General features: G+C 42.5%; 1 protein-coding gene and 1 long non-coding RNA gene across 5 annotated transcripts in view; one reads left to right on the forward strand and one right to left on the reverse strand.

Annotated features, from left to right (window-relative positions):
• The window catches only part of LOC121290564 (interleukin-10 receptor subunit beta-like), a 34,308-nt gene extending 19,714 nt beyond the window's left edge, over positions 1-14,594 (reverse strand). Inside the window, exon 1 of one of the 4 annotated variants that reach the window (XM_041211121.1) lies at positions 14,319-14,594. Coding sequence is in view for 1 of the 4 variants with exons in the window: in XM_041211117.1 (XP_041067051.1) it covers positions 5,252-5,309 (58 nt within the window). In the remaining 3 variants the exon portion in view is untranslated. Of the gene's footprint in view, positions 1-5,251; positions 5,428-9,343; positions 9,891-14,318 lie in introns of those variants that run through there. The other 3 variants (XM_041211119.1, XM_041211118.1, XM_041211117.1) reach the window with 3 other exon arrangements.
• LOC121290565 overlaps positions 5,397-18,470 on the forward strand; it is a 46,889-nt gene continuing 33,815 nt past the window's right edge. The window contains exons 1-3 of the long non-coding RNA XR_005945841.1: positions 5,397-5,504; positions 14,356-14,437; positions 15,946-16,020. This is a non-coding gene — a long non-coding RNA (uncharacterized LOC121290565). The remainder of the gene's footprint in view (positions 5,505-14,355; positions 14,438-15,945; positions 16,021-18,470) is intronic.

Consider the following 18,470-nt stretch of genomic DNA (forward strand, 5'->3'; position numbering starts at 1 on the left):
GTCCCAACTCTTGCAACATTGTCACATGAGGGGACATGTTAGGGAAATTTTATTTTTCTATTTTAAGGTTTTTAACATTTAGAGCTGATCTCCCTGAGGCTGCACTTAGCCTCAGGGAGATGAGTGTGCTCTTTCGTGCGCATGCACAAAAGAGCGCACTCTCGATTTTGGGATTTCCCCCTCCCCCCTCACCTGCACAGGAAGCGCATAGCGCTTCTGTGCGGATGTTACGCTGGGCGGGCCTTAATTGGCCGCCCACATAAAATGGCGCCCGATCAGAAGCGTGCCTGTGTGCGCCCGTCCTTCAACTTCGCCCCTGATGAGGGGAAAATTCAGCCCCTGAAGACAGGGGCTGTAGGGACACGAAGACTGCTGGCCAAAGAAGTGGACACGGAAGAAGAGCTTAGCACTGTGCTGAGCTCAAAACTCAGTCAGCTGGGCATGTAAGGGGATGATGCTGAGAGTCAATTGTTCAGGGCCATAGAGGGGAAGGTCCAAGGGGATTGTGAGAACAACTTTTCTGATCTGCCTTCTAATTTTCTCAAATAAGGATTTCTCTCCACCATAGTTGACATGTTGACCATGTCCATTTACTTTCCTGCACTTCTGCTCTCCCTCCCAGAATCATAGTTGGGTTCCCCTTGTCCTCACCTTCCACTTCACCATCCTCTGTATTTAATGGATCATCCTCCACCATTTTTTCTCCTCCAGCATGATGCCACCATCTTCCTCTTTCTCCCCTTTCAGCAGTCCAAAAGAAATCATTTCCTCCATGATGCCCTGGTCCACTTCTCAGTAATCCCCAATACACCACCACCCCTACCCACTTTGCATGGTACTTTCCTTTGTAAGCTCAGAAGATGCAATGCCTGCTAACTTACCTCCTCCCTTCCCACCATCCAGGGCCCAAATACTCTTTCAAGTAAAATAATGATTTACTTGTACTTCTTTCAATTTAGTATACTGTACTCTCTATTCACAATAGTCTCATCTGCACTGGGGAAGCCAAACTCAAATTGGGGCAATTGTTTTGCTGAACATATCTACTCAGTTCAAAAGCCTAATTCTGAATTTCTGATTGTCTGCCATTTTAATTCTCCAGCCCACTTCCACTCTGATCTCTCTGACCTCAGCCTCCTATGCTGTTTCAATGAATCTCTATATATGCTCAAGCAACAGCACCTCATCTTTCAATTGGGCACTTCCAGATCCAACACGAGTTCAACAACTTCACATCACAATTCTTCCTCTATTTTTTGGATCAGAATTGTTGGTAAAGTTTCTGCTATCGCCATGTACACCTCCATCCTTGCTTCTGCCAGTCAAATATTATACTACTAAGACAAAAACACCTGGAAAAACTCAGCAGGTCTGGCAGCATCTGTAGAGAGGAGTTTCGAGTCTGAATGACCCTTCAACGGAACTAAGTGCCAGACCTGCTGAGTTTTTCCAGGTATTTTTGTTTTTGTTTTGCATTTCCAGCATCCGCAGTTTTTTGCTATTATACTACTACGTTCTTACTGTGTCTTCCTGCTTCTGTGTAATATTACTAGTAAATAAATTCAAATTATTAATTTAATATGAATGTATTGATGTGACATTCCGTATTTTCTGATGGATGTACCATGGGTGTTAAAGCATGGTAATAGGTAACTACTAGTCACATATGGCATCTTATTTGCATAAGGGTACAAGTTTTGGGTGATAGGAGACTCTGTTTTACAGAAATGGCCTTTCCACTGTGAAGATGAATTAAAAGCATTGGGAGAAAGGCCAAATATAACAGTGAAAAAAATAAGAGGATCAAAGCTCAAAATCAATTAATTAATTGGGCTAGAATATCCTATTTATGATTAAAAAGAGAAGTGAAAATAGAAAGGAAAGGAGAATCACATTTAGAAAGAGGAAGTACTGAATATCCAATAATCCAGGCTATAACGAAAACACCGTTAACTAATACAAAGCTAAGCTAATTTACACAGCACAATAAAGTTATTCAACATTTCAAAGTTAAATTTCATGCAGTATTTGGATACTGTAGGTATTTCCCCCTCATTCACAAATCACATATATATTTTATGCTCATCATTAAGTTACCATTCATCTCACGTGATGCTTCTATCGGCTGGATAATACTATACAGTCAGTTTTCTAGATAGTTTTATTCAATAACTATGCACAGAGCAACAAGTATTGCCTGCAGTCTTAAGTAGGTATAAATAATCATTAGAATCAAAAAGACAAGTCTGAGCCTGATAACTACAGATTTAAATTAATTAAATCCTGTGATAAATGTATTTTCTTATATTAGCTCTTATACTGCATTTGGGTTTAAGTAATTGTTATGGTTGATTTTAGTGCAACAGTGATTGGAGTAGAGACCATTTAAGCATAAGTTTATGAAAGGTACATAAATTGTGTTAAGAAAACATTTCACTCAAAGGACGATAAATTTGTGGAATAATCTTCCAGTCGGGATAGTAAACAGACAAACTTTCAAAATACAACTGGATGCTAAGTTGGAAAAGTTAAGGTAGCAAAGGATAGATTTAAATTGACTAGATCGCCTTTTATAAGTTTACACTTTTCTTGTGGCTTTAATTACACACTTTAATCACTGCTCTGTAAAATCTTGAATTCTGAACACTATAGAATTGGAGTAAAATGTTTTTTCTCATTTGTAAAATAGACTAAGTAAAGTAGTCTAAAGCAAAATATTACAGATGCTAGAAATCTGAAATAAAAACAGTAAGTGCTGAAAATACTCAGCAGGTTGACAGCATCTGTGGAGAGAGGAACAGAGCTAACATGTAAGGTCTGTCACCTTTCAAATGAACGATTTTACTTAAGTGAAACAGTCTGCTGTTCTCCCCAAGTTGTGCTGTTTCCAACATTGGCCTGATAGGGGCCGGGCTTAGGGGTGGATTAGAGGAGCAAGGAAACTTGAGGTCTGGTGGTGGGGGTGGTGGGGAGGGGTGGGGGTGTGTGTGTGTGCTGGGAGTGGGGTGGTGGGGGGTCAGGGACAGTAGTGGAGAGAAGCTGTGGGAACCAGACTTTACTTGTGACATGTTTTTATTTGTGGTAGTGATCATGAAGAACTGTGACATCATTGTTGATATTTTCACGTACTCTAATCATCTATCTATCTCCGTTAACTTACACCTGTGATTCTGAGCCCTAACTCTTTGCATGTAAAAATTTGTGTAGGTTGTGGGCAAATAGGCAAAATTCTCAAATCAATGGTCCCTGCCACTTGAAGCATCAGAATGGCTCGAGGCACACTGCAACTTTGGAGTTTGGCATGAGATTACTGGAAGTTACAGTGTCGTTGTAGCCACAATAAAGATGGATATCTCAGCATTTGCCATTTTTAAAATTTATTTTTTCATGGGTGTTGCTGGCAAGGCTCATCCCTAATTGCCCTTGAGAAGGTGGTGGTGAGCCATCTTCTTGAAATGCTGCAGTCTGTGTAGTGCAGGTATACCCATAGTGCTGCTAGTAAGGGAGTTCCAGAATTTCTGATTTTGTGACAGTGAAGGAATGGCGATTTAATTCCAAGTCAGGATGATGCGTGGCTTGGAGGGGGACTTGCAGGTGGTGTTCCCATGTTCCTGCTGCCCTTGTCCTTCTAGGTGGTGGAGGTCATCAGTTTGGAAAGCACTGGTGATGGAGCCTTGGTGAGTTGCTGCAGTGCATCTTGTATATGGTACATACACTGGTGGTGGAGAAAGCACATGTTTAGGTTGGTGGATGGGGTCCCATTCAAGTGGGCTGCATGTGCTGGATGATGTCAAGCTTCTTGAATGTTGTTGGAGCTGCAACCATCCCTAACTGAGTATCAGTAAGCAGGTTATTGCTGAGTAAGTATTTCTTGATAACACTGTCAATGACCCCTTCCATCACTTTGTTAATTATCAAGAGTAGACTTATGGGGCGGTAATTGGCTGGGTTGCATTTGTCCTGCTTTTTGTGCACAGGGCATACCTGGGCATTTGTGCAAATTATCGGGTGGATGCTAGCTTTGTAGCTGTACTGGAACAGCTTGGCTGGGGGTGCGGCAAGTTCTGTAGCACGAGTCTTCAGTATTATTGCCGAAATATTGTCAGGGTCCATAGTCTTTGAAGTACCCAGTACCTTCAGCCATCTCTTGATGTCACATGGAGGGAATTGAATTGGCTGAAGATTGGCCTATGTGATGCTTGGGAGCTCAGGAGGAGGCCGAGATGAATCATCCACTCGGCATTCTGGCTAACCTGGCTGGTATGGTGGAGTAAATGCTAGGTCACAAGGTTAAGATTGTGGTTGAATACAATTCTGCTGCTGCCGATAGCTCCCAGCACTTCATGGATGCCCAGTTTGGAACTATTAGATCTGTTCTGAATCTATTCCAATTAGCACAGTGATAGCACCACATGATGGAGGGTATCCCCAGAGTGAAGATGGGACTTTGTTTTCCCAAGGACTGTTTGGTGGTCACTCCTAGCAATACTGCCATGGGCAGATGCATCTGTGACATGTAAATTGGGTGAGGACAAGGTCTAGTACTGTTTTCCCTCTTGTGTTTTGCTTACCACCTGCCGCAGGGCCAGTCTATTATTGAGAAAGAAAAATCTGGGCCATCGACCAATATTCCTCTTGGAATCAAAATAGGTGGACGAATCGCTTTTCCCCGGCCCTAAGTAATCCGCTTCCTAAATTGTGGGAGCCTATTTCTAATGTTCTCCCTCCTGTTCCTATGTAAAATAACACTTTCTATTCGGCGATAATCATTGATGTCATTTCGATCATGCTTAAAGCATAGGTCCGACAGCCTTTTCAGAGTGGCAACTGTGCCATCCAGTAATTGTTGTATCCCTGTCCACTAGCATCAACTCAGAGCACTTGTGTGTAAATTGTCTGCGACTTAGTGATACGATCCTTAGTAAGATTTTTAAATAAGCTTTCCAAACATCCTAACAGGCCATTTAATAGGATTCACTGCGGATCTGATTGAAAAGGGAAGTAACCATTCCTGCCATTAAACAGCTCACAGCGTTGAGTTTGTGGATTCCGCTCCTTCAATAAACTCAGTAACAAAAATACACCCAATTTAAAACAAGGACTGGGATAAACTGAAACTCATTCCGCAACTTTGTTGATTTCCAAGATTTCGTCGCTCAATTTGGTTCTAACTTCACGTTGACACACCACCAAACTGTTTAAAACTCTTTCCAGTCTAATTCCTTAAAATGATGGATTTCATACAACTAACCTGTAAATATTAAAGCTGCTGTGAACACGGAATGAAGCAAAGTTTTGACCACAGCCATGTCTCTCTCTGGTCGCTCTGTTTCTGATTACTGTAATACGTTTGTTTCCTCATTCTTCCAAAACAGGTGCTAAACTTGATTGGGCGGAGATTACCTGCAATCTGCATTAGGCGGCACTTCCCGAAATACGCAATAAGAGTTCGCCCTTTGGCCAATGCATTTGTCAGTTAATTGTTGAAACAAGGAAAGCCACAGGTAAGTTAAATAAAGATATGGTTGTGGGAACACTAGGCGAATCATCTATTGAAATGTTTACAAGCAAAACTGATATCATTGTTCATAGAATGATGCAGCAAAGTTAAAGGCCATTCATCTGTGCCCATGCCTGGCTGCTGACCTTGTGCCTCAATCTTTAAATTGTATTTGTTGCAGTTCAAACCTACAATAAGATGCAAATTTGTGCTTTCCGAGTGGTGCGTGCTTGAGTGTTCCTGGAACAGACCCTGCCTCCCTAAGGCCCCATGCCACATGAATAGACTTCAGAATGGATCTGGAGCTGCTCCAATAAGGGAAAAAAGTCCAGGCTAAAATTCCACTGAACACGTTTTCCATTTAAAGTAGGCAAAGCTCTGGCAAATGGAGTATAATGTGTGCAAATGTGAAATCATTCATTTTGGCAGGAAGAATAAAAAAGAAGTTTATTGTCTGAATGGTGAGAGATTACAGAGCTCTGATATTCAGAGAAATCTGGGTGTCCTAGTGCATGAATCACAAAAAGTTAGTATGCAGATACAGCAGGTAATTAGGAAAGCTAATAGAATGTTATCATTTATTGTGAGGGGAATTTGACTAGGCCTGTATTCACTGGAGTTTAGAAGAATGAGACAGCATTTCATTGAAACGTATAAAATGCTGACATGGATAGGCTGATTGCAGGGATGATGTTTCCTCTGGCTGGGGGGGTGGTCTAGAACAAGGGGTCACAATCTTGGGATATGGGGTAGACCATTTAGGACTGAGAGGAGGAGAAACTCTTTCACTCAAAGGGTGGTGAACCTGTGGCATTCTCTACCACAGAAAGCTGTGGAGGCCAAGTCACTGAATATATTTAAGAAGGAAAAGATTTTTAGACTCTAAAGGCGTTAAAGGGTTGGGGGAGAGAGCAGGAGTATGGTGAGATAGAGGATCAGCCATGATCATATTGAATGGTAGAGCAGGCTCGAAGGGTCGAATGACCTACTCCTGCCTTTATTTTCTATGTTTCTATGAATTGATTACAAAAGTAGGGAGGATATATTTCAGTTGCACAGGGCATTTGTGAGACTACATCTGGAGTATTGTGTACAGTACTAGTCTCCTTATTTAAAGAAAGATGTAAATGTATCAGAAGCAGTTCAGAGAAGGTTTACTGGACTAATACCAGGAATGTGCGGGTTGTCTTATGAGGAAAGGCTGGTCAGGTTAGATTTGTATCCACTGGAATTTAGAAGAGTAAGAGGCAACTTAATTGAAAGATTTAAGATCCCGGGAGTTCTTGACAGGGTGGTTGTGAAGAGGATTTTTCCACTTGTGGGAGTATCTAGAACTAGGGGTCACTTTTTAAAAATAAGGAGTTGCTCATTTAAGATAGAGATGAGGAGAAATTTTTTCTCTGAGGGTTATGAGTCTTTGGAACTCTCTTCCTCAAAAGGTGATGGAAGCAGAGTCTTTGAGTATTTTTAAGGCAGAGCTAGATAGATTCTTGAATAACGGGGGGGGGGGGGGATGTGAAAGGTTATTGTAGGTAGGCACAAGTGTGGGGTTGAGGTTACATTCAGATCAGCCATGATCTTATTGAATGGTGGAGCAGGCTCGAGGGACCAAGTGGCCTACTGCTGCTCCTAATGTATGTTCGTAAAGTCTCCCAATACAGCTGCATAATCTTTCAGCTTTGAAGACATGCAACTGACCTGAAACCTTTATCAATGTCATCCCTCATGTGAGTAGGGGATATGTGCTCAACTTAACTTGAGAATTTAATGTTTTAAGTGTTGATGTCTTTCTAAAATCTAGTCAAGTGTAGCATTTAGCATTTAACACTAACTGGTAGTCTTATTCAGTCTTGGTGGTAAGCCAACTGTCTGCTAGCACCAGCTGCACAGTTAATTAGATGACCAGTTAAAATAGTTCCCATAACCAGCAAGGACTGACTTAGGTCTTTGGAATTTCAGTCAATATAAACAGAACTTTTTGCTAATGCATGGAGTAAGTAGGCTGAAGGCCAGCTCGATGGAGTACAACTTTGATGGACTGCTGGACATGGGAATTTGTTGAGTGAGGGAAGAGGTGCTGTTCTGGTGTTTTACAGTAGAAGCAGTGGCCTGAGAGAGGGAACAGGATAGAGTGAGACCTGAGAGCTGAAGCCCAAAGACATTCATTAGGTAAGCAGGTAGGGGGGGTGGTAAGTGTTAAGGTTTTTTTTTCTTCTCCAAACTAGAGCAGTTGTTTAAACTAATACTGGGGAGTATTGTATTGAATCTATAACTTAACCAAGTTAGATATTTAACATAAATAATTGTTACATGTGGGAGCTTGTGGACAATCCACAGCAACCATACCTGCAGTAAATCATTGCAGCTTGAGGAACTTCGGCTCAGAGTTGATGATCTAGAGTCTGAACTTAGGACACTGATGCATCAAGGAGGGAGAAAGTCACCTGGCGCCTGGGTTAAGAACTTCAGATTTGGTTTCTGGTCAGGGACAAGAGGGTGTGACTCTGAGTGAGGCAGGTATGGGAATCCGTAAAGTCACACTGGAGGAGCTTTAGCCTTTTCACTTGTCCAATTCCCAGGTTCCAGGTTCTTGCATAAAAGCAAAGTACCACAGAAGCTGGAAATCCAAAATAAAAACAATGTGTGGGAAATACTCTGCAGGTTTGGTGTCATTGATGGAAAGAGAAAAAGGGTTAACCTTTTGAGTTGAATAAAGGGGAATAGATAAATGTTTGGATTTCCAAAAGATATTCAATAAGATGCTACACCTTTTGGTTAATACAAAAGACAAGGGCTCATAGAGTTGATGGGAATATATTAGCATGGATAGAAAATTGGCTAACTAACGGGAAACAGAGAGCCAGGATAAATGGGTAATTTTCAGGTTGGCAAACTATGATTAGTGGAGTGTCACAGAGATCAATGCTGGGGCCTTAACTATTTACAATCTGCATTAATAACTTTCTTGAAGCAACCAAGTGTATTATAGCCAAATTTGCTTATGATACAGAGATAGGTAGGAAAGCAACTTGTTAGGAGGACACAGAGTCTGCAATGGGATATAGGTAAGTGAGTGGGCAAAATATTTGGCAGATGGAGTGCAATGTGGGAAGAAGGTAGTCCACTTTGTTGGAAGAATAGGAAAGCAAAGCATTATTTAAATGAAGAGAGAATGCGCAGAGGGATCATGAATCAGAAAAAGTTAGCATGTAGTTACAGCAAGTAATTAGGAAGGCAAAGTGAATGCTGGCCTTTATTACAAGAGAGTTGGAGAATAAAAGAAGGGAGGACTTACTGCAACCTACACATAGCATTGTGAGACCACACCTGGATACTGTGTATCGTTTTGGTCTCCTTATTTAAGGAGGAATATACTTGCATTGGAAGCAGTTCAGAGAAGATTCACTAGGTTGGTTCATGGGATGAAGAGATTATCTTATGAGGAAAGGTTAAGCAGGTTGGACCTATACTCTTTGGAAGAATCAGAAATAATGTTATTGAAAGATAAAATTCTGAGGGGCTTGACAGGGTAATGCTGAAAGGATGTTTCCCCTTATGGGGGAATCTAGAACTGGAAGGACAGTTTCAAAAAAAGTCTCCCATTTAAGATAAAAGTGTGTTATGATCCTTGGCCAGACCCTAGGTTGTGGGGGGAGATCCAGTTAGGTACCAATCACGTTTTGTTTAAAGCGGATGAAGTTTGAGTTTCAAGACGCTTACTAAGTGAATAAAACCACGATTCTACGGGTTTGCAACAAACAAAAATAAACTTTATAAGTTCAGAAAGATAAAACAATTTACAATATCTATCTTATACTCTAACTTTGAGTAAGTATGACTTACATGTGAAATAACTGTGGATGAACACACCACACTAAACAATAGTTGACAGATGCGACCAAACCCAATTCCATGGATTTCTCAACAACCCACCCAGATGTTTGTCACACTGTGAGCCATCCAAGCTCACTGAAACCTTATCTTTCTCACAAATGTTTTCGATCTCCACCATTGAAGACCTTGCCTTGGAATTCTGTCCAAAAAGTCACACCAACCTGGATGGCTTCAATGATAGCCCATTTCGCAGGGTTTTAGTCTTGTCTTTTGAGATTATGTTCCCCTGGATCTCAGAGTATTCCCAAACATTAGCTCACAAGCACAATTGCAACTCTTCAGCTATGCCAAGCAGAACACTGGGGTATTTTTGCCCCAGTGGCCATAGCATGGCTGTCTTCATGGATCTTTTGGGCCCACTTCATTTAACTCTGCTAATTGTAGCCCTTTTCACATTTTTCAACTTAACGGGGACCTCTTCCTGTGCCTATCTTTGTCCTTTACATCTGGGATGTTTCCTGGCTGATTAAAAAAACTGACTCCTACTGACTGTTCAAGAAGTGCTGTTCCCTGACACTTGAACGGATCTGGTGACCTATCAAAACATTTCAAGGGGGTCCCGCCCTTGTTACTAGGCAGGAACAAATGTAACAAGCATTGGAACACCCTCTACTTTAACTGTTACAATCTCCACAGACTGCTAACTTACAAAGCACACAGAATTAATGGATTTCATAACAGATGAGAACAATTTTGTCTCTCAGAGAGTCATTAGTCTTTGGAATTTGCTACATCAGAAAGCAGCGGTGGCAGAGTCATTATTCAGGGTAGAGTTAAACAGATTTTTGATCTACAAGGGAGTCCAGGGTAATGGAGGCAGGCAGGCAGGAAAGTGAAATTAAGGCCACAATTGGATCAGCTATGATCTTATTGAATAGTGGAGCAGGCCTGATGTGCCGAATGGCCTACTCCTGCTCCGAATTCATATGTTCTTATGGATGTGAGACTGGTCCACAATGATTCTCCCTGCTGCTAGGGTATCTGGTGGCATTCGTTCATATTCACTGGTTGTTAATCAAGGTGTGTTTAATTAGGAGCGGTATCTATTAGAATACTGTTAACTTGTAATGTCATGTATATCCGTACACATATATTTTGGTTTGCCTTTGTATTAATTAATAGACCATTATAATGCCTAAAGACAAAATAAAATAAAGGGAGGAGCAAGAGGGATCTGGGTACGAAGCATACAGCATCCTAGGTTTTATTAATAGCAGCTTAGAGAATAAAAGCAAGGAAGTTATGTTAATCTTATATAGAATACTGGTTCAGCCCCAGCTGGAATATTGCATTCAGTTCTGGGTGTCACACTTTAGGAAAGATGTGTATTAGTATGAACATACAAATGAAAAAAAAAATCATTTTATGGAATGCGAGCTGCACTTCGCTCGGGACTTCAAAGTTTGTTTGTCTATTTTGCTTTGGTCAGCATTCGCAGTCATCAGCAGCAGGCTTAACATCATTTTTAGGGGGGGGTCACAAGTAGGCCTCTGCCTACCAGATCAGCCATATGTGGGTGGCTTGGTAAGGCCTTGCTTGGGAAAAGGGGAGAGGTGGCCTCAGGCAACGGAAGAGGCTGCAGGATGAGAGCTGTACTGGGGAGGGAGGGTAATCCAGGGTGTGTGGTTGTAGAGGACATCACGGTGGGCCTCCATGGTGTCCAAATGGCTTTCCAATGATGCGTCATTAAACCTGGGGCTGCAGTCTTTTTGCCTCTTTCCTGCAGTAATTGTGGGTTGGAAGCTGGACTTTAAATGTGCGCCTGGCGAGATGAAGCAGCGAGGTGATGGCATAGTGGGTGAATGACAGCCCACCCGCCATGGAAATGGTGTGTTCCGAAGAATGCATAAATAATGTGGTGGGTTTGGGTGTGAAAACCCACCATCATGGCTGGCAGGTAAAACGTCATTTCACCCACCCGCTACAACACTTAGTGCAAATGATTCTGCCCCTTCCTACTCTTGCATTCAATCCCCCTTGCAGTGAATGATAACATTCTACTAGCTTTCCTAATTGTTTGTTGTACCTGAGTATTAACCTTTTGCGATTCATGCACTAGGATACCCAGATCCCTCTGCATCTCAGAGCTCTGATGAAATCCATCAGGACCCCTCTCCCCCCTTCCACACATTGTAATCAGCCCCTCTCCCCCACCTCCACACATTGTAATCAGCCCCTCTCCCCCCCTCCACACACTGTAATCAGCCCCTCTTGTTCCTGCTCCTACCCTCCTGCCTCTGTCGTTCCAACAATTTACTCAGTGCCACTTCCCTGGTGATTGTAATTTTTTTGAGTTCCTCCCTCTCTTCCAATTCCTGATTTACAGCTTTTTCTGGGATGTTACTTGTATCCTCTATAGTGAAGACCAATGCGAAGTACCAGTTCAATTCATCTGCCCTCTACTTTTTTGCATTATTAATTCCCCAGTTCACTTTCTATAGGACCAATACTCACTTTGTTAAGTATTTTTTTTAAATATCTCTAGAAACTCTTATTATCTGTCTTTATATTTCTAGTTAGCTTTCTCTTGTACTCTAATTTTTCCCTCCTTATTAATTTTTTAGTCATTCTTTGCTGTTTTTTATATTCTGTCCAATCTTCTGTCTGGTCACCCACAATTATAAGCTTTTTCTTTAAGTTTGATACTACCTTTAACTTTTTAGTTAAATCGCGGATGGTGGGTCCTCTCCTTGGAATTTTCCTTTCTCATTGGAATGTATCTATTCTGTGTATCCTGAAATATCCCTTCAAACGTCCGCCACGGCATCCCTATTGACCTATCCCTTAACCTAAATTGCCAGTTCACTTTCGCTAGCGCTGCTTTCATGCCCTCATAATTAAAATATTAGTCTTAGACCCATTCTTCTCTCTCAAACTGAGTGTAAAATTCGATCATATGATCACTGCTACCTAGGGGCATCTTCACTATGAGGTCATTAATTAATCAATCTCATTACATAATACCAAGTCTAGTATAGCCTGCTCTCTGGTTGGTGCCAGAACATGTTGTTCTAAGGAACTCTCCCAAAAGCATTCTATGAATTTGTCATCTATGCTATCCTTGCCCAGCTGATTTGTCCAGCCTATATGTGGATTAAAATCCCTCATGATTATTGCAGTACCTTTCTGAAAAGCTCCCATTATTTCTTCCTTTATACCCTGCCCTACAGTATAGTTACCATTAGGGGCCTGTATACCACTCCACCAAGTGACTTCTCGCCTTTATCATTCCTCATCTCAACTCAAACCGCTTCTACATCTTGGTTTCCTGAATGTAGGTCATCGTTCTCTATTGTGCTAATATCATCTTTCATTAACAGAGCCATCCCCTCCATATTTGCCTAGCCTCCTCTCCTTCCTAAATGTCATATGCCCTTCGACAGTCAGGTCCCAATCTGTTATCCTGCAGCCAATTCTCTGTAATGGCTATTAGATCATACTTATTTATCTCTATTTGCACTTCAGTTTATCTGTTTTGTTTCGAATGCTAGTGCATACAGATACAGAGTCTTAAGTTATTTTTGTAGCCACTAGCCTTATCTGCTAATTTACTCTTAGATTTGTACTCTCTGTCCTTTCCTATCGTGGTTTAAATGATCATTTCCCAAATTAATACCTTCCCCTCTTGCCTTGTCTCTATTCTTTGATATATCACATCTTCCCAAATTTGATCTTTTGCCTCCACTATTTAGTTTAAAGCCCTCTCTACTTCCCTAGTTATGCAGCTCGAAAGAACATTGGCCTTAGCAAGGTTCGAGTATAGACCGTCCCAATGGTACAACCCCCGCTTTCTCCTGTACTGATGTCAATGCTCCACCATCTGGAATGTACTTCTCCCACATGAGTCTTTAAGTCACAAGTTCATCTCTCTAGCCTTATTTGCCCTATGCCAGTTTGCCCATGGCTCAAGTAATAACCTAGAGATTATTACCTTTGAGGTTCGGCTTCTTAATTTGGTGCCGAGCTCCTCAAACTGACTGCAGAACCTCTTTCCTTGTTCTGCCTATGTCGTTGGTATCTACATGGACCATAAAAACTGGATCCTCCCCCTCCCATTGTAAGTTCCTCTCCAGCCCTGAGCAGATATCCCGAACCCTGGCACTGGGCAGGCAACACAGCCTCCTGGACTCTCACTCTTTGCTGCAGAGAACAGTGTCAATCCTCCTCACTATACTGTCCTCTACTACCACTACATTCCTGTTTGTGGACCCCACTTGAACAGTTTCCTCCACCATAGTGCCTTGGCCAGACCACACATCCATCCTGCAGACCTTGTTTTCATCCACACAGGTTGCGAGCACCTCAAATGTGTTTGACAGTTGCAAAGTCTGAGGCTCCTTCACTACAGTCTGCTTAGTCTCCTTATCTGTCTCATTCACGATCACCAACTCCTGTCCTCACTGCTGACCGAAAGAGACAATCCTATTCTAAGAGGTGTGACTATTTTCTGGAACAAGTGTCTAGGTATTTCTCCCCCTCGCTTATGTTACTCAGTGTCAATAATCCTGATCTGGAATTCCTCTAGTTGCTTATACATTCTGCAGACGTGTTTGTCCTGGATTGCCTTGGTGTCCAAAATCTCCCACATTCCACAGCTGCAACATAACACCGGTCCTTCCGTTGTTACTTATGTTATTTAGTTAATATACTTTAATTACTTTCTTAATTAATTAACTTAGAATAATTCCTATGCATACTACAATTTACTGTGCTTATGAAATGCTAGTATCACCTACAACTCAAAATTATTATGTTTTTTAATTACACAGATATTTGTTTTAGGTATTTATTTTAACATTTTAAAAGTATTTTATATTAAAGTTTTAGTTTTTTTTATTTATAAATATACCTTTACTCTGGTGTCTTAAGCTATCTATTAACACACTATCCCTTGCACCAAGTATTTATTGGCCAATCAACTTACTAGTTTCCTGTGATGTCACAATTGTTTTTTCACTCAGTTTCTTCAGCAGCTGAAACGCTCCCGACTGTCTCTGCTCCCGACTCCCGACTGTCTCCGCTCCACTCCGACTCCACCCCCAGGTAGGTGAGGCTGTGCTCCAATCCCCGGGCTGTGCTTAAGGCGCTCCCATCTCCTGACCTTCTCCGCTTTGCTCTGATTCCATTCCCAGGTCGTGCAGAAAAGATTCACGATAATGGTCCAAGGGATGAGGAACTTCAGTTATGTAGATAGATTGGTGAAGTTAGACTGTTTTCCTTGGAGATGAGGAGGTTGAGAGGAGATTTGATAGTGGTATTTAAAATCATGAGGGGTCTGGACAGAGTAGATAGGGAAAAGTTGTTCCCATTGTTGGAAGCATTGAGATCAAGAAGGCATAGATTTTTTTCATACATCGAGCAATTGAATCTAGAATGGGGTACCCGAGAGTATGGTGGAGGCATTTTCAATCGAGGCATTTAAAAGGGAATTGGATTGTTATCTAAGAAAGAAGAATATCCAGGGCTACGGGGAAGGGGCACTAAGTAAATTGCTCCTACAAGTAGCCAGCACAGGCATCGTGGGCCAAATGGCCTCCTGTGCTGTAACTGTTCTGCGATGCCTAGCTAGAGAAGATAGCATTAGGACAGGGGTTGTAGAAGTGGGACAAATGAAAGAGAATTAATGGGTAACATGGCTAACTAAATTAAAAGAACTGCAGAAATCAAAGAACAGAACAACAAGCAGAGGCAGCTATGTTCCAACGTATTATTTGGAGTGTGATTAAATAGTAAGGGGGAACTGGTCTCCTGGTTCATGACAGGATGAAGGGGAGCCTTCAGCCTGAATAGTTCAGCCATCAGGTTCGCTACATGTCTACAATGTAAAAAGTGCTCCTTTGTTTTGCCACAACTGCACTGATAACAGATTTGGCAGTAGAAAATAAATGATGTTAGAGGATAGTCAAGGCCTTGAGTACATGCTATCCCATTAATTGGACAATTAGTTGCAAATCCATGGCGTACTCCTTACCTCATTAGTCTTCTCCAGGCGTGCGTAACCAAGGATACCCTTTGCTCCTCTTTCTCCAGGTTATTAATTGTTCCCCAGTGCACCATCAGTGCAGTTTTTTAAATTTGTTCATGGGATGTGGGCATTGCTGGCTAGGCCAGCATTTATTGCCCATCCCTAATTGATTTTCAGAAGGTGTTGGTGAGCTGCCTTCTTGAATCACTGCAGTCCATGTGGTGTAGGTACACCCACAGTACTATTAGGGAGGGAGTTCCAGGATTTTGACCCAGTGACAGTGAAGGAACGGTGATATATTTCCAAGTCAGGATGGTGAGTGACTTGGAGCGGAATTTCCAGGTGGTGGTGTTCCCATGTGTCTGCTGCCCTTGTCCTTTTAGATGGTAGCTCTTGTGGGTTTGGAAGGTGCTGTTTAGATGCTGTTGATGCTTCAGCTAATATTCCCCTGCCCTAGGATCCGCTCCCTAAATCTCTCCATCTTGCTACTTCAGTGCCTGCTTTAAAAAATTTTCAAAAAACACTTTTCTTTCACAATATTTTTGGCCGCTGGTGAATTTCTGTTTGCCTTTCTTCTATCTTTCAGACTTTAAGGAGAAACATCTCCATCATTTAAAGTGCATAGAAATGTTTATCTTAACCTGAGGATCACCATAGAAATGTAAGTTGGTGTTCCCTGAAGCTCCTTTCACTTCTCTTCAGAGCTGTTTGTTAACTCAATTGAAAATCCTTCCAGATATTTAGTTTAAGGTGTGTGAACTCGCGAACACATCATTCAAAAAGCAGAACACTGTGGATGTTGGAAATCTGAAATAAAAACAGAAAATGCTGGAAATACTTAGCAGGTTATGGCTGCATCTGATCTAATAACATCTAACATCACTTATTTTCTACTGCTAAATCTGTTTTCAGTGCAGCTGTTGCAAAACAAAGGAGCACTTTTTACCCTGTAGACATGTAGTGTCCCTGATGGCCTAATGATTCTGGATGAAGGCTGCCCTCACCCACCCCCCCACCGCAACCTTAACCAGTCCTGAACCAGGAGATCAGTCCTCCCCTACTCTCTAATCACATTCCAATTAAGATACCTAGACTGTTGCCTCTGCATGCTGTTCTGTTCTTTGATTTCTGCAATCTTTTAATTTAGCTAGTCATATTACCCATTAACTACCTTTTATTTTTACCACTTCTCCTACTACCCCCTTCCTAATTTTATCTGCACCTGCAAGGCATAAAGATCTCTTAATTAATACAAAGGTAAAACTAAACATATATGTATGGGTATACTTGGTATTATAGGATAGGTTAACAGTATTCTAACAGATACTGCCATAAACAGAGTGCAGAAACAGAGTTAACGTTTCAGGTCTGTGACTTTTCATCAGAACTGGGGAAAGTTAGAGGTGTGGTAAATTTTGAGCAAGGAGTGGGTGGGATAAGGGCAAAAAGGATAGGGACTGGGTGAAAGTCAGGAGCGATTGAATGGCAGGAGTGTTAGTCTTCCAGAGCCAAAGGGAATGGTGATGGGCAAGAAAAAGACAAAGAAACAAAAGATGTGTCTGGAGCAGGTGTGTTCCTGACTGGAAAAAACAAATCAAGCAAAGGAAAGGAAAATGGTGCAGAGATTTTGGTCTGTAACTGTTGAACTCGATTTTTAATTCAGAAGTCTCTAAAATGCCTAATCAAAAGATGAGATGCTCTTCCTCAAGCTTGTGTTGAGCTTCACTGGAACTGTGCAGTGGGCCAAGGACAGATATACCAGCATGAGAACAAGGTGGAGAATCAAAATGGCAGACCACTGGAAGGTTGGGGTTATGCTTTCTGTCTGAACGGAGGTATTCCATAAGGTGGTCACTCAATCTGCGTTTGGTATCCGCAATGCAGATGAAACCACATTTTGATGAATTGTTATTGGATGGAATCATCCCAGATTTGCTCTAAGTGTGATAGCAGGCAGGAAAAAGAACGTTTTACCCACTGGCCGCAATGGCGGCTTTTCATGCTGTATCATCCCAGTCCCGCCTCATAAATCACACATTTCCAGGAAACATGCCATTTCAATGGTGAGCGGGCTCTTATTCACTCATCACAGCATCACCTCACTTCTTCCTCAGGCCGGGCGCCATAGTTAAAGTGCAGCTACATGCACACCTCTCAGTGCTTCCAGCCCAGAACTGCTGCACAGACGACATGGCCCTGAAAGGCAAGAAGGCTGAAGCCCCCTACCCCCCGAATCAGTGACGCATCCCTGGGTCGTCTTCTAGACACTGTTGAGGCCTGCCGGGATGTCCTCTACCCCACTCTGGCTACAGGAGGCCCATCAGTGTCACCACTCTGACTTGGGAGGCGGTGGCAGTGGTGGTCAATTGCACAGATGAGGTTGGCCATCCGGTGAAAAAGGAGGATAAATGATCTCATCCGTGCTGCCAGGGTGAGGCAAACATCTCATTACTCTAAACTCATAGACGAACAAGGCCATCACATATTCATCTCACTCACTGCCATCTCAAGGGACATCACCACTTACTCTCTCACACACACCCTCACGTCTCTATCTGGCCCCATATCCTCTAGAGACTGCCTCCTCAGCCCTCACCCTCTTGAGGCCACTTGCACAGATCAACATGGGCCCGCACACACGCCCTGGGATAGTGCTGCCCCACCTTCCCCACCCCCCCACTTCCCTAGTAACGCCCTAGCACTGCAGCCTCTTCCTTTGCTTGATGTCACATCTCCCCTCTCCCCAAGCAAGCCATAGCCATGCAGCTGTTGAAAAGCCATTCCGACCTTACGGCTGTAAGTAGGGACCTACCACGAGCCCCCTGAAAGTGATGTGATGCTGCCTGCGAAGTCTGGAGCTGCTGATGGCAAATGCTGTCCGAAGCAAGGTAGGCAAAAAAAAAACCTTAAAATCCCGAGTGAAGTGCAGCTCGCCAAATGCACATTGCTTCTGTTCAGTTGTGAAGCATGCCGACGATGTGCTCGGATGATCCAGTGTGGGGGGGATGATTCCGATGAGCTGGGCCTATAATGATCTGCAGATGTAGTACAATGAAGTTCCCAATGTGCAGCGGCAGGAAACACGGCCCAACACTGGCAGGCGGGGCGGAC

This window comes from Carcharodon carcharias, chromosome 18, assembly GCF_017639515.1.
Source record: "Carcharodon carcharias isolate sCarCar2 chromosome 18, sCarCar2.pri, whole genome shotgun sequence".
NCBI lineage: Eukaryota > Metazoa > Chordata > Chondrichthyes > Lamniformes > Lamnidae > Carcharodon > Carcharodon carcharias.